Here is a 14489-nt window from a genome sequence, read left to right as displayed (position 1 = left end):
TTTACATGGAGAAAATATGCATTACCACCAAGGTAAATAATTATAAAAAATCATTGAGATATTTTAGCAACTTCAAACTAAGTATAATAAAAACTGAGCCGAAGGTGTTTACACTAGTGCTCCATTCCAATGTAAAGTAGTGGATCTCCTCTACTTTTCTTATATATATAATATATATACAATAATAAAAACTAAAATTGTATTGGCTATAAGACTGCGCAACCATTTTTTTTATAATTTGGTTCTGAGTTTAAAATTTTGACATAAATTTGCTAAATGTTTCTAATTTTTATACAAAGTTTGAAATTGGTATTTATATGGTTTTTGTTAGACAATGAGCTTTACTTTTATTAAAAACATTAACAAAGAAAAGCAGTCAAAATTGTTAAAAATTTGTTTATCATGCCATTTTGTCGCCGGAATATTTATAATTTTTCAATAACCAATATCAAATTTCGCCGCCGTAGCCGAATGGGTTGGTGCGTGACTACCATTCGGAATTCACAGAGAGAACGTAGGATCGAATCTCAGTGAAACGCCAAATTTAATAAAAACATTTTTCTAATAGCAGTCGCCCCTCGGCAGGCAATGGCAAACCTCCGAGTGTATTTCTGCCATAAAAAAGCTCCTCATAAAAATATCTGCCGTTCGGAGTCGGCTTGAAACTGTAGGTCCCTCCATTTGTGGAACAACATCAAGACGCACACCACAAATAGGAGGAGGAGCTCGGCCAAACACCCAAAAAGGGTGTACGCGCCAATTATATATATATTAGGCCGGGTCGATTTGTGGGGAGGCAAAAAAATCGCCCATTGCTCTGTGAAAATCATATTCTAGGGATCAAAATAAGAAACTTTGCCGAAGGAACCATATCTCTAAACGAATTCTGATGTCCCCCAATTTGGCTCGAACTTTTTAGTTTCTTTTCTCATGTAAAGGCAAAAAATGGTGATATTTTGAAATGATTGTATGGGGAACCCCCCAGGGGAGTTCCAGGGGGTGTGCCACTGGCCTGGGTGGATCGGCCGTCCAAAGTTAGTGGGGATCGGTCATACATTTGGACTCGATTGCAGCACTCTAAATGGGTCAAAGTGGGATTTTTCGTTTGACCCAAATTGGGGGACATCAGAATTCGTTTTAGAGGTATGGTTCCTTCGGCAAAGTTTCTTATTTTGATCCCGAGAATTCGATTTTCACAGAGCAATGAGCGATTTTTAAATCGACCCGCCCTAATATATTGTATATATATATAATATCAAATTCCGAGTTCAGAAACACATTTTACATAATGCAAAATATAATTTGTATTTTTAAATTTGCTATTAGTCAAGCAATGACGGATTTGCTGCTAACTTTTAGACCAGAAAAAATCAAGCATGGCAAAAATAGATGATTACTAATCACTCACACCTCTGCAAGCAATAACGATGGAATAAATGGGTAATTTATTACGAATAAAATTACAAAGAATATGAAATTGCTATCTGGTTTAAATCCAAAAAATCCCCCAGTAATGTAATTCAGTAATGCGCATAAAACGTAATATCTATTTTTTTATAACCACTGACAGGAAAAGAAAATAAACGCGATAAGATTATCGCAAGTTCTAAGTTATCAGGTGCTATGCAATTGTGTGAGCGCATTTAACGGTATACGGTAAAAAACATTCAATTAGTGGATTTCAATTGATTGAATGCAATTCGCTAGGGAATGGTAATGTCAATGCAGTTACACTACGATCACAAGAATAGATATAATACTAATTTTTTTTCAGTGTGCGAGTGTAGCCACTCATACCTGTCACTGTCTACTGTTGTATGCCTTTTATGAGATAATAATGCAAAGGTGTACCAAATTATATTAGAAGAGACCCTTGAATTTACTTCAGTTAAATACTGCCCTTCGTAGTTGGCATACACAAAACGTGGACGTACGAAAAACAGTGAAAATTTGTGGTTAAATACACACGAATTCATTTTTTTTCTTCTTGCGGAAAATTCGAAAAAAGTGCTAAAAGTTATACACCATGTCAAATCCTCAAACGAATCCACCACCGTACACACAACCCGGCTATACGCCTGCACAACACTACCAACCGCCACCACCACCAATACCATCACATACCGAGACAGTGATCATACAAACATCACATCCAATGTTGGTGCCTGTGAGCAGTGAGCCGACACGTATCGTTTGTCCCTCGTGCCACGCCCAAGTACTGACCACCGTCAAGCATCAAGTAACTACACGAACACATGTCTGGGCGCTGATACTCTGTTTAATATGGTAGGTTGAAGTGTGAGTGAACATTATACGGTATAAAAAATCGACGAATGTTTAGATACGAATAACTTTTGTACGCCATTTTCATCGAATGCCTAACTGGAGTTAAGAGCTCTGTTAAGTTTGGCGAGAGCCAAGCAAGTTAACCTTAATCAAATCAACTCAAACAGCTGAGTTTTGCTAATGTGCATATGAAGTTCGCCGGCAACAAATGGCCTAGAGCTGCCTGTATGTATTTTTGATGCTTTTTTTCGAAATCGTAAAATTTTTTTTTAATTTTGTACAAAGTTTGTAGCTTTGAGTTATATGGTTTTGCTGTATAAATAAAAATATAAAAAAATTAAATACAAATATTATTAAAATTTGGTAACTCATCGCGCTCCTAGATGAATGGCAAGTTCTCTGATTTTTTGAAAGATTTCTCAAGCATGACATTTCCAAGGTCTTTCTAATAATGCCTTATGCACGCAACTTAGACGCCCAAATAAAGAGTTCCAAATTTCGTATAGTTCTTCATACGAGGGCACGCCAAGTAGAGTGGACGGTAGAGAGTCCAAATATTGAAGTGATATTTTTGTACGACAGTTATCGTATACCCGACGCGCTGTTGCTCCTCAAGGGTTGTGAACATTATGGGCACGCATCTGGTGCTGACCTTTGACACTTATTAGATGATCATGAAGGATATTCAAACGATCGTGTCTACTTAAGTCTCAATTTTTTTTTTTGTTAGTGAGAAACGAAATCAACGGACATAACTCAATTTTATCCTGTGATGTGGTCACCTTTCGTCAGTATTTTTGTGCGTAGCATACTGCCTGTAAATCATGGGTTCTATCTCCAGTACAGATATGATGCATTCAAATTATTATTATTATTATTATTTTACAAATAGCGTCGTATGTCAATCACATTTGACAATGTCAACTAGACAGCTGATTATACTAGCAATGGAGCGTGCAAAGGTCAAAATAAAGATTTCCGTCACTCAAAATCATTTTGTTTTTATTTAGTAAAAAAGTTATTCAAAAACAAAATGGGATGATTAATTTTGTGCCACCTTGTAGAAGTTGTCTTAAGTAGTTTGCATTTTCAATTGTTTTTTAATTTTTTTTTTCATTTTTTTATTTATACATTTGTTTTTAAGTTATTAAAATTAAGGGGTAACACTATAAGTACATAAATTATTCACCAAATATTAAAAATAATTCTTACTTTTAGCAGTGACGTATAAATAGATTTACAACATATTTAAGGGGGGGAAACCGGTTTAGGAGGCCGAAATTTTGGTGTTCTTCGTGAATTTTTGAACAAGGAAGGAATAATCAGAAATTATTTAAACTTGGAGGGTATTTTACTCATATTTTTAAGTACACTTTAAAATTCTTTCAAGCCATTTCCGCCGGAAATAGTGGCGTTAGAGCGTGTTGTCCATGGACGATCGCCATCCGAGTATCTTGCTGGTGGGTATTACTGAAGTTGTCATTTTTCTCTGTAATGAAAAACAAATTTTTTTTTTATTCACAACATGTTTCCTAAGAATATGAACCTAATTTTGATAAAATAATATTGAAAATTGCATGTTTTTGAGGCGCTTGAACACAATGTCATTTTTTCATACCATATTTTTTCATCTGTTTTACTTAAAAAAATATTTTTAATGATAATATATTCCCAGAATTAGGTTCATATGACTAAGGATTAAATAAAGAATACTCCGAAAAGAATTTAAAACGACTGGTCGATAACTTTTTGACCTAGAGTGGCCACCAGTTGAAAAAAAGTAGTTTCGAGAAAAACGTCGTTGTAACTAACGCGCGCTACGGTGCGGAACCGAAGGGCAGTCACTTAAGTGCTCATAGAATCCGGAATAATGCGAATTTCGTTTTAAAATTTTTACCACATATTCTTGAGTAGTTATACTAACAATTTATGCAATAAAAAAAAGTCGATTTTTTGATAAGTCTAAACTGGTTTCCCCCCTTAATATATTATTTTTGGAGGCAACATCTATACGTCTTGGCATGGATTCTAACAACATTTTCACGAAATTTGGGAGGCACATATTTTTCCCCATTTCCCGAGGAAAACAGCCTTAAGGTCACTTTTTGATAAAATTTTGTGTTCTCCACTTTGTCGTCGAGATAAAGCCATACTGTTTCTATAGCATTCCTGCCAGGACTTTGAGGAGATATTTGCAAATGCTTTCTGTTGAAAAGTATCCACATTTTAACATCATAAGCCACATATACCACAGGTTTATGATCGTTATCTTGTTGAAATAAAAGCCCATTCCTTGATATACAAATTTTTCCAGCAACGAAATGTAAATTTCCTCGTAAATGGACGAATAAAAATGTGTGACCATCGTATCATTGTACAATCTTTAAAAACTACTTTTTTGACTCCCTGAGCTGCCATACCGTGGCTTGGGGTTACCATGGTACAACCTCTGTTGTGCTTAACATTTTTTTTATTTAAGGTTTTTGATTCGCTGCTCTTCGTTTGACTTCCGCCATACCATACGATAACCATCCGATTCAAAAATGTTGTTCCTTTCTTTTGTCACTAAAGACAACAATTTTTGTTTTATAGGTGTGGGCGAACAAAAATCACCCTTTTATTCATTTTCGATACATTATACATATATGTATGTACGTTGGTACATAAGTTCTGCCCGACCGTGGATGTTAGTCCTGAGTACTCTGCGCACTGTTTCATCGAATACTTGGGTGTGAACTGTAAGCATAGAATCAATCGCATTGTCACGCACGTTTTTTGTTACTATTGTATTATGTACATACCGGCACAATATTTGGGCTTACTGACTATCAAATTTCTTTAGGAAATGCCAATTAGAATACACATTCAAAAAGTAAATAATTGTTCTTAATACATAAAAAATTTGAAATGTATGCTTACATGGAGCTTTGCAAAATACTTCTGTGACCCAGTGTATGTACTTCGGCCCTTGCAGTGCTAGATATCTATGTAGTTTCTATGATTGGTCCTAATACACATGGCCTAAATTACCTTATATTGGTGATCGGTATGTATTTATGTGTTTACTACATATCACATGAGTCAATCTTTATCAGCTGAGTGACTCATAAAAACAATTCTAACCGCATTGAAATGTTTGCATCAGACAAGTATGCCTGATTATATTTATACAGTTGGCACAACATTGGTATTTGTAATAAAAATATACATACATAGTTATGTCTACATACATAGGTATAGTATATTGTATAAATATACAAATGTACCATATGTGTATGAAGTTACATATGACCTGAAATAACAAAAAACAAAAAGGTTAGAAATTTAAAGCTTAGTACAAGGAATTGTTTCTAAATCGCTAAAATTGCCTACCCAGCAGCAAAAAATTGGTGCGAACAGACTAATAACTAGTTGCGAACTACTCATCCCGCACGAACTAGCAAAACACGGAGTACGGCATTATTTTATGCTCCATTTTACTAACTGATTCTATGACTATAAAAGCCTAGAAAAAAGTCTTCATTAGTTGACTAAAGCGTCTGCTACAGTAAATTACCGGTTACCGGAATAATCTGATTTTTTTGAGTTGCTTAAATATATGTACAGTCTGTTTCAGAAGAAAAGAACCGTTTTTTTCTTGTAACTTCAAGATATATTCCGTTCTGCTTTTTGCTGCATAATAGTCGCACTCGGTTATTGTCGTTCGAAACTTCTCCGTAAACGCAACCAAACAAAAATGAGTGAGAAGTACGCGAAGCGTTTAGAGGCGGTATTTTTATGCACGCATTCGAAAGGGCCGAAATTATCTTACGCCGCTGCAAAGTGATTAAAAAATCAAAAAAGTTTGTTGTGATGTGGAATCAGCGGTATAAAGTGTAGAAAAATGTTGATGACTTTCCCGAGCGCGGCTTGAAGCGAGTGACGACAAAAAAGCAGAATAACGCGATCCTCCAACTCTTTAAGCGGGATCCTTCTTTACGACTACGCCAAACACGCACAATTCTTGCTAAAAAGGGAATAGATGTGAGTATCAACACCATCGAACGAGAACTGAAAGAGGCGAACATATCCTACCGTGTCACATCATCAAAACCACTGCTCTCAAAAACACATTGAGAAACAAGAAAATGTCGTTACAGTAGTGGACTGGCCCTCCCAGTCACCAGAGGCCAACCCTATTGAAAATGTGTGGGGGAAATATGAATACGGAATCTTACCGGAAAGCCAGTTCACGATTTAAAGCAACTGGTCCTCTTTGTCGATGAGCTACGCAGAAAAGCTGATTCAAATCATGCCGAGAAGATGCCAGGCTATACTCGACAATGAAGACTATACTCCATTTCTTATTGAGTAATTGGGACTAGTAGTTTTGTCCATTTTTCATGTAAAATTTTTTTTAAATATATATCTTTTATAATTCATGAATAATCGCGGTTCCTTTTTTCTGATACAGACTGCACGTTATTGTAGGGCTTTGAAATTTTGATAAAATATGAATCGTTAATATAAGTTTGGGGAAAAATAAATCCATTATTTGCAGGGCAGATGGCTGTAGTGATCGATATCTCGTAAGTTATCGATCAAACAATTTAAAGTTTATGCTCGTAGTCATTTTCGGTGTGACATCTCAGACTAAAAAAATTATTTTGCTGTTTTTTTTGTTTGTTCCATTCAGTTGCGAGTAACAGGGTATTAACAATGGAAGTCAACAAAGAGAAAATTCGTTGCATTTCACAGATTTCCTTGGATAAAGACGAAAATGCAAGCCAGCCACTGAAATTGTGAATGGTGCTTATGGTGCCGATACTGTAACAGCTAATTACGTGCAATTTTGGTTTCATCGACTCTCTTCAGGCATTTTCATGCAAAATAATTATCTTCCTGGCAAACAATGCATTTCCAATCCAACGATATGGGGAACGATATTAGATGTGTAGGATGCTAGGGCTCTTAATGCCTGAACGGAGATTTTTCATGTTAATGAAAATGTCGATAAATAATCAATTGACTGCCAAGTTAGTAATCGTGGCATCGCCCAAGAGCTACAAATCGACTATAAAACAGTTGTCAATCATTTGCGCAAACCTAAATTCAAAAAGATGCTCAATGTTTGGGTGCCACACCAATTAACACCAAAAAACATGATGGATCCAATTCCCAACTGCGAAGCTTTGGCCAAACGGATTGAAATCGACCCATTTCTTAAACGGATGGTAACTGGGGATGAGAAATGGGTCAATTGGACAATATTTTGCGAACACGATCGTAGTCAAAGCATGATGAAGCAGGTTAAACGGTGGCCAAACCAGGACTAATGGCCAGGAAGGTTCTACTGTGTATTTGGAAAAATCATTTATTATGAATTACTTCCGCATGGTCAAACACTAAATTCAGATATCTATTGTCAACAACTGGACCGTTTGAAGCCAGCGATTGACTAAAAATGGCCATAATTGGCCAACAGAAGAGCTGTTGTGTTCCATCAGGACAACGCACGGTCAGATGCGTCTATAATGACTTCTGGAGCTTGGTTAGGAAGTTTGAATATATGTATATATAACACTGTGTGACCAAAAAAAAAAAAATTAAACATACTTTTATGGAGGCCTAGCACAACTTATGGCTATAGAAAAACTAAACAAAATGATATAGGAGAAATTTCCAATACACCCCCAAAATCTCATTTTATGGCCATAAAACCGTTTTTCAGTAGGTTGATGTGAAGAATCACTCCTAACTTCGCCAATTTCCATCCGATTTCGAATTTGTTTTTCTAGTTCGAAAGAACAAAAACAAGCCTTTTTGACAGTGTGTTGACAATTTTTCTGAAATGACAACTGACGAGACTGTAGACGGACGTATTTGGAATTTTTTTATTTTTTCTCTATTTTTTCAACTTTGACATAATTTTTACGATATTATCCGATATTGAGTATTTTTTTAGTACACTACTGTTATAGTAAATTTAATTTTGCGTCGAATGAGCTATATTTGACTGTAATTGAATTAAAATTAAAAGAGTTGTGGGAGTTTTAAGATTTTTTTTTTTTTTTTTTACTAATTTGGTATGTAGGAATCGAAGCATGAAAATGATAACAAGTGTCATTATAAACACATAATATTTATTGGAGTATTGTGCAGTGCAGCACTGTAAGGTATGGCACGGTACGGTACGGTACTTAAAAATGCATTGGAAACGGCCCTTTGGAGTTTAGTATGGTACGGTACATTTGTCATTCCCTTCATCAGTTTTGAATACTTCTCTGTAAGAAATTCGATCATCATCATTCATCTGAAGTCGTCATCAACTAAATTCCATTGTTTAAATCGAGAAGCGAGCGTTTCAGATTGCCTTCCCGATAGAAGTAAATCACGAATAAGATCCTGAAAATCTGAATTTGATACAATGTGTCGTTCTGAAGACTTAGAACCAGACGGAAAGTACTCTTCATCATCAAGTTTATTGTTATCAGTTTGATCATCATCAGCAATGAGTTGAACTTCCTTCAGTTCCTGCAGTTGAGTCAATCATATCGTCCAGGGTTCTTAACAGTTGCCACATCAGCATACTTTATGTGCTTTCGAGCTTTATAATGATGACCGTTTACGTCCGATTTATAAAAATAACAATCATCTGGTTTATGATAAGGCTGATGATGCCACATCATCGGAGAATATTGAGAAATTCGACTTTTCTGGCAACGTTTTGATTTATATCTCTTGAATTTCAATGAAACAAACAATAAAACTTTAAATTATAATAACAAACTTCTTTTGTTAATCAATGTACAGTGTGAACTTTGGTACACTTGGGAGGTTTTCCATATTTCTATTGAAAAAAAATGTGATATAATATGTCAGATATTTTCGTAAGTTCTAACCAGTTCTGTTGTATGCAGTACAGTGTACTCTTATGTATACATATATACTCCAATAAATATTACGTATCTATAATAACGCATCAAAAGACGTCCTTATTCCCATTTAGCGTAAGTTATACCTACATACCAAATTAGAAAGAAAAAATAATAAAATCTTAAAACTCACACAACTCTTTAATTCAATTACAGTCAAATATTGCTCATTCGACGCAAAATTAAATTTACTATAACAGTAGTGTACTAAAAAAAATCCTCAATATCGGATAATATCGTAAAAATTATGTCAAAGTTGAAAAAATAGAGAAAAACTAAAAAAATTCCAAATACTTCCGTCTACAGTCTCGTCAGTTGTCATTTCAGAAAAATTGTCAACACTCTGTCAAAAAGGCTTGTTTTTGTTCTTTCGAACTAAAAAGACAAATTCGAAATCGGATGGAAATTGGCGAAGTTAGGAGTGATTCTTCACATCAACCTACTGAAAAACGGTTTTATGGCCATAAAATGAGATTTTGGGGGTGTATTGGAAATTTCTCCTATACCATTTTGTTTAGTTTTTCTATAGCCATAAGTTGTGCTAGGTCTCCATAAAAGTATAAAATCACTGTCGCACAGTGTAATTGGCGCGTACACCCTTTTTAGGGTGTTTGGCCGAGCTCCTCCTCCTATTTGTGGTGTGCGTCTTGATGTTGATCCACAAATGGAGGGACCTACAGTTTCAAGCCGACTCTGAACGGCAGATATTTTTTATGAGGAACTCTTTCATGGAAGAAATACACCCTAAAGTTTGACATTCCTTTTTTGTTTTTTTTTTTGGCGGTGAGGTTGGGTTAGAAAAGCCTTCACACCATATAGTAACCGTCGCTACTACGTGTGTGGTGATTCCACTAAAAATATCCCTCCTCTTCTCTTGGATTTTTCCCTCCACCCCGGGACTGCTTCCGCATTGCTTCGAGGTAGGGGGCCAAAACGGCGTCCTAAGAAGGACACTTACTTACTCACCCTGCGTCCAGGGTCGCCTGTTTTGAGAAACCTATGCTCAATACTCTTCAGCATAACTTTCCATTTCACGCTTCTTTTTTCGGATTATATCCTCCACGAAATTCGCGACGGCATTCCATTTTTCTACGTCTATCATCATTTTCTCGAGTATTTCTTCAGGTGTAAATACACCAATAGCTCGTTGCAGACCTGTTCTCTCTACGTTCCACACCTTATGGATGCACATATCTCTAAGTTCTGCGAGAAGTTTGCCATTGCCTGCCGAGGGGCGACCGCTATTAGAAAAATCTTTTTCTTCATTTTGGTGTCTCACCGAGATTCGAACCTGCGTTCTCACTGAATTCCGAATAGTAGTCACGCACCAACTCATTCGGCTACGACAGACGTTTTAACGCATCCACCAAACAGTCCGAATCTGGCACCAACCATCAACCTTTTTCTCTCATTACACCCATTACAAAACTTCCTGAGTGATAAGAGTTTGATACCAAGAGAAGATTGTGAAAATCCATTACTAGAGTTTTTCGCCAATATGGACCCAGATTACTATGAGAGAGGCATTATGAAGCTACATTTAAAATTGGTAACCAATTATACAACAAAACGGTGTATATTTGACCCAAACCGGACAACCCGAGACATCTTAAATAAAGTTTTGAATTTTACGCAAAAATAATGGATTTCTTTTTCTACAAACTAATATTAAAGAAAAATTCAATAAAATATAAAAAGTTCCAAGTTTTCTGTCTTCAAGGATAATTGAAAATTAAACTTACTTAAAATAGCACCAGTATTCATACATTCATGGCATTTCTAGGGCAAATTAAAGTTTTACTCTTTTTCTACACTATTTAATGTAATAAACTGTACCGAACGGAACCAATTCGAAAGGTGTTTTCATGTGGCAGGTGAGCGGCATGTAAAATTAGGCATTTGACAGTATGGTGCAGGTATAAAACTTGAAAAAGTTAAAAGTGCCTTACGGAGCAATTCGATTATCTACACCAATTCGATATACTGCGCTGTAGAGTTATGTGTGTGCTTTTTAGCAACAATTTTTTAGCAAACAACACATTTCCAATACATAAATCCAGGTCGTTCCGGTAATGTAGAACCGCTTGCCGTGGGAACGATATTAGGTGGGTAGGATGCCAGGACTCTTAATTTTGTTGAGTTCTTTGCCAAACGATTTTTAAGCAACGATTATCATGGCGCAAAACGTACGCATTATCAATACATCGGAAAAAAGATGTTAAAAATATTTTAATTTTAGAGCTCCTTTGAAGCGTAATTTTCAGGTCCTTCCATGAAATGCTGACTTCTTAACATAGAAACTCATCAAACCATTAACCGCATGTAACACCTCTTTCCCTTTGGACATGCCCTGTCGAAACAATGTGTCTCCTGGTCCTACCACGTTTGGCAGAACCTACTAAACTGTTACAACAACCACAACCCCGCCAATTACGATACATTTCACAAAGTTAGGGTCTCTAGATACGTATTTTTTACAAACTAATTTATATACGTAACTGATTATTTATCTACATATATATATATTTACATTTCCAAAGCTTTTCAACTAATTTTCATTATTCTTCTCTTCTCGATTTCAGTTGCTGGCCTTGCGTTTGTGTGCCCTATTGCATGAACTCCTGCCAGAATGCAAATCACTATTGTCCAAATTGTAATGCATTCATTGGCAGCTATAGAAACTAATTTCAATAAATCAAAATAAAAAGTGAAGAAAAAGTCAAACACACACATACATACCTTATTTACAACAACCAAAGTGGCAAGAGAAAGACGAAAACATTCAAAAGTGTTTGGATAGAGCTGAATGAAGCATAGGTTACTTGGATTGGAGCCGAAATTTTAAATACTGGGCAATTATAAGGACGAATTATCGAAAAAGCAGATATTCACATACTTATATATTGAATAAATACTTTTTGTTATAAACAGGACGCAATGTCCCATATTTGAAGTAAAAATTCGACATATTCTATGCTTCTTTCCTCCACGTATGCTACAGTTACTTATTTGTATAATACAATGTAAAAACTTTGTACTTTATAAAATTAAAAAAATTACTTTGGTAGCTATAATAAATATATATATGTAAATGCATTTAATGGTAAATATATAATATATATGTGATAAAAGATGCCAAACATTTTAATCCTTTTCTTATTTCTTAGCTACAATTTCCTGTATTTTGTATTGGCTCTATTATTGGTAAGTTTCAAAAACTAGAAATACAAAGTGAAAAGATATCATTACTCAACAGGCTCTTTCTTTCCCTTGGGCACAGGAGACCTAGCCCTTCATTTACCATCGGCAGCAGCTACCAGTGGCCAAGCTTTAACTATTCCGCTAACTGCGGTATAAACCATCATAGACTGGCAAAGATGATAGACCCTGATCTCAATAGATCGCAGATATAGATATACAAATAGAGCACATATTTTTAGTCAAGAGAGAACTTTACGCCAAAATTTCAAACCTAAAACTCAAACGTAAATTTCAAACCAAAACCTTTCATATTAAATAGTCTTGCAAAAGATATTCCTTAAATGAATTTGATGACGCATATTATCTATTTTGTTTTTTTTATTATAAGTTACACAGTGAATCATTTAGCTTACCACCACGACATGTGATACACATCTAGACTGATAGATGATGACGACAGAGTTTCACCCTCTCACAAAACTTTGGATTGACTCGAATCGATATTAAACAGATCGATGAGGAAGAATAGCAATCGTTGAATAAAAACCAGAAAAAGTTAAATTTTAATAAAGGAACAAAAAACGATATTATAAAAAAAAAAATAATCTGCCGAGGAGGTTGTCGGACCAGAATATGAAATTGTCTAAAACGCAAAATTAAGTTGCGAAATTTCCATGCATCAATGTTTCAAACTTATATATAGGTAATATATATATATATAATTGGCTCGTACACCCTTTTTGGGTGTTTGGCCGAGCTCCTCCTCCTATTTGTGGCGTGCGTCTTGGTCTTGTTACACAAATGGAGGGACCTACAGTTTCAAGCCGACTCCGAAGGGCAAATGTTTTTATGAGGAGCTTTTTCATGGCAGAAATACACTCGAGGATTTGCCATTGCCTGCCGAGGGGCGACCGCTATTAGAAAAATGTTTTTCTTTAACTTTGGTGTTTCACCGAGATTTGAACCTACGTTCTCTCTGTGAATTCGGAATGGTAGTCACGCACCAACTCATTCGGCTACGGCGGCCGCCAATGTTTCAAACTTAATGAAGAGAATAATGGGCTTTAAACAAGGTAAAAAAGAAAATTTATTCGGAGGGACGAATATGGTTCCAATTTTAGCGCATACTACCCAGTCCTTCAAATTTCTTAAGCGAATAAGATTTGTTTAAAAAATCTCCCATATGCACAACAAATTGCTTTTAAACTTAAATCAGAATGCCAACGTTAAGATACTACAAGTATTAACATATTTATAGGCCATCAGTTTGCTGCATCGATATTTTGTACCGATTTCTACAGACCCTAATCATCCTATAAGATAACAAGCAATCCGATTAGTTGAGCGAAGCTATTGATACTATTCATTTGTTATTAAAAACTATTTCAGATAGTTCGGAATGTCTCCGGCTAGCAGGATCGAGCTGTCAATTATGTCAAAGAGATGGCGGTGGATGCCACATGACTTAAACACTTATGGCATATATTTTTTGATTCTCAGACGCCACAAAATAAAAGAAAATTATGCAACCGGGGACAAAAAAATTAGGTATATTATAGCAACCCTAAACGAAGCAGATCAAATGCGAAGCTCCGCCAATAGAGCACCCCAAACCAAATATTCGTAATGCGATATAATATCGTGTTGGTGCTGGAACCAGAAGAGAGTGGCATATCACAATTGATTCGCTTGAACCGCGCATTGGTAACGAAACTATCAGAAAATGTGCCTAAATGCGAGCATGTAGTTTTCGGGTCTCATGTTGCTACATCGTTTAAAAATTAATTGCAAAACAGGTGATGCGAAGACTTATCGTAACCACCAAATTTAATTTTCGTTTGTGTCGGCTAATGCCAAAAATGATAAGTGAAAAGATTGCGACATCCGTAAGAGTGTTTCTGGATGGCATATCAATTGAAATAATAAGAAAATGAACGGCGTTATAGGGCAAATTCGGTCATGAATAACTATAAAATTAAAAAAAAATCCATTACTTTCTTGTTACAGTGTCTCATTATCATGTATTTATTATTAACAGTAATAAAATTTTGAAAAAAACAAAAAAATTCCTTATCTTATTTTACTTAG

General features: G+C 35.5%; 1 protein-coding gene across 3 annotated transcripts in view; it reads left to right on the top strand.

Moving 5' to 3' along the window:
* LOC128866114 (lipopolysaccharide-induced tumor necrosis factor-alpha factor homolog) overlaps positions 1–12333 on the top strand; it is a 35557-nt gene extending 23224 nt beyond the window's left edge. For 2 of the 3 annotated variants that reach the window (XM_054106613.1, XM_054106614.1), the window contains exon 2: positions 11783–12333. In XM_054106613.1, the coding sequence (XP_053962588.1) occupies positions 11783–11885 (103 nt within the window). In that variant the 3' untranslated portion in view covers positions 11886–12333. Of the gene's footprint in view, positions 1–1895; positions 2287–11782 lie in introns of those variants that run through there. The other variant, XM_054106615.1, reaches the window with a different exon arrangement.
* The last annotated feature ends 2156 nt before the right edge of the window (positions 12334–14489 follow it).

The sequence above is a fragment of the Anastrepha ludens genome, chromosome 6, assembly GCF_028408465.1.
Source record: "Anastrepha ludens isolate Willacy chromosome 6, idAnaLude1.1, whole genome shotgun sequence".
Classification (NCBI taxonomy): Eukaryota; Metazoa; Arthropoda; class Insecta; order Diptera; family Tephritidae; genus Anastrepha; species Anastrepha ludens.
This window is presented reverse-complemented; position numbering and strand designations above follow the sequence as displayed.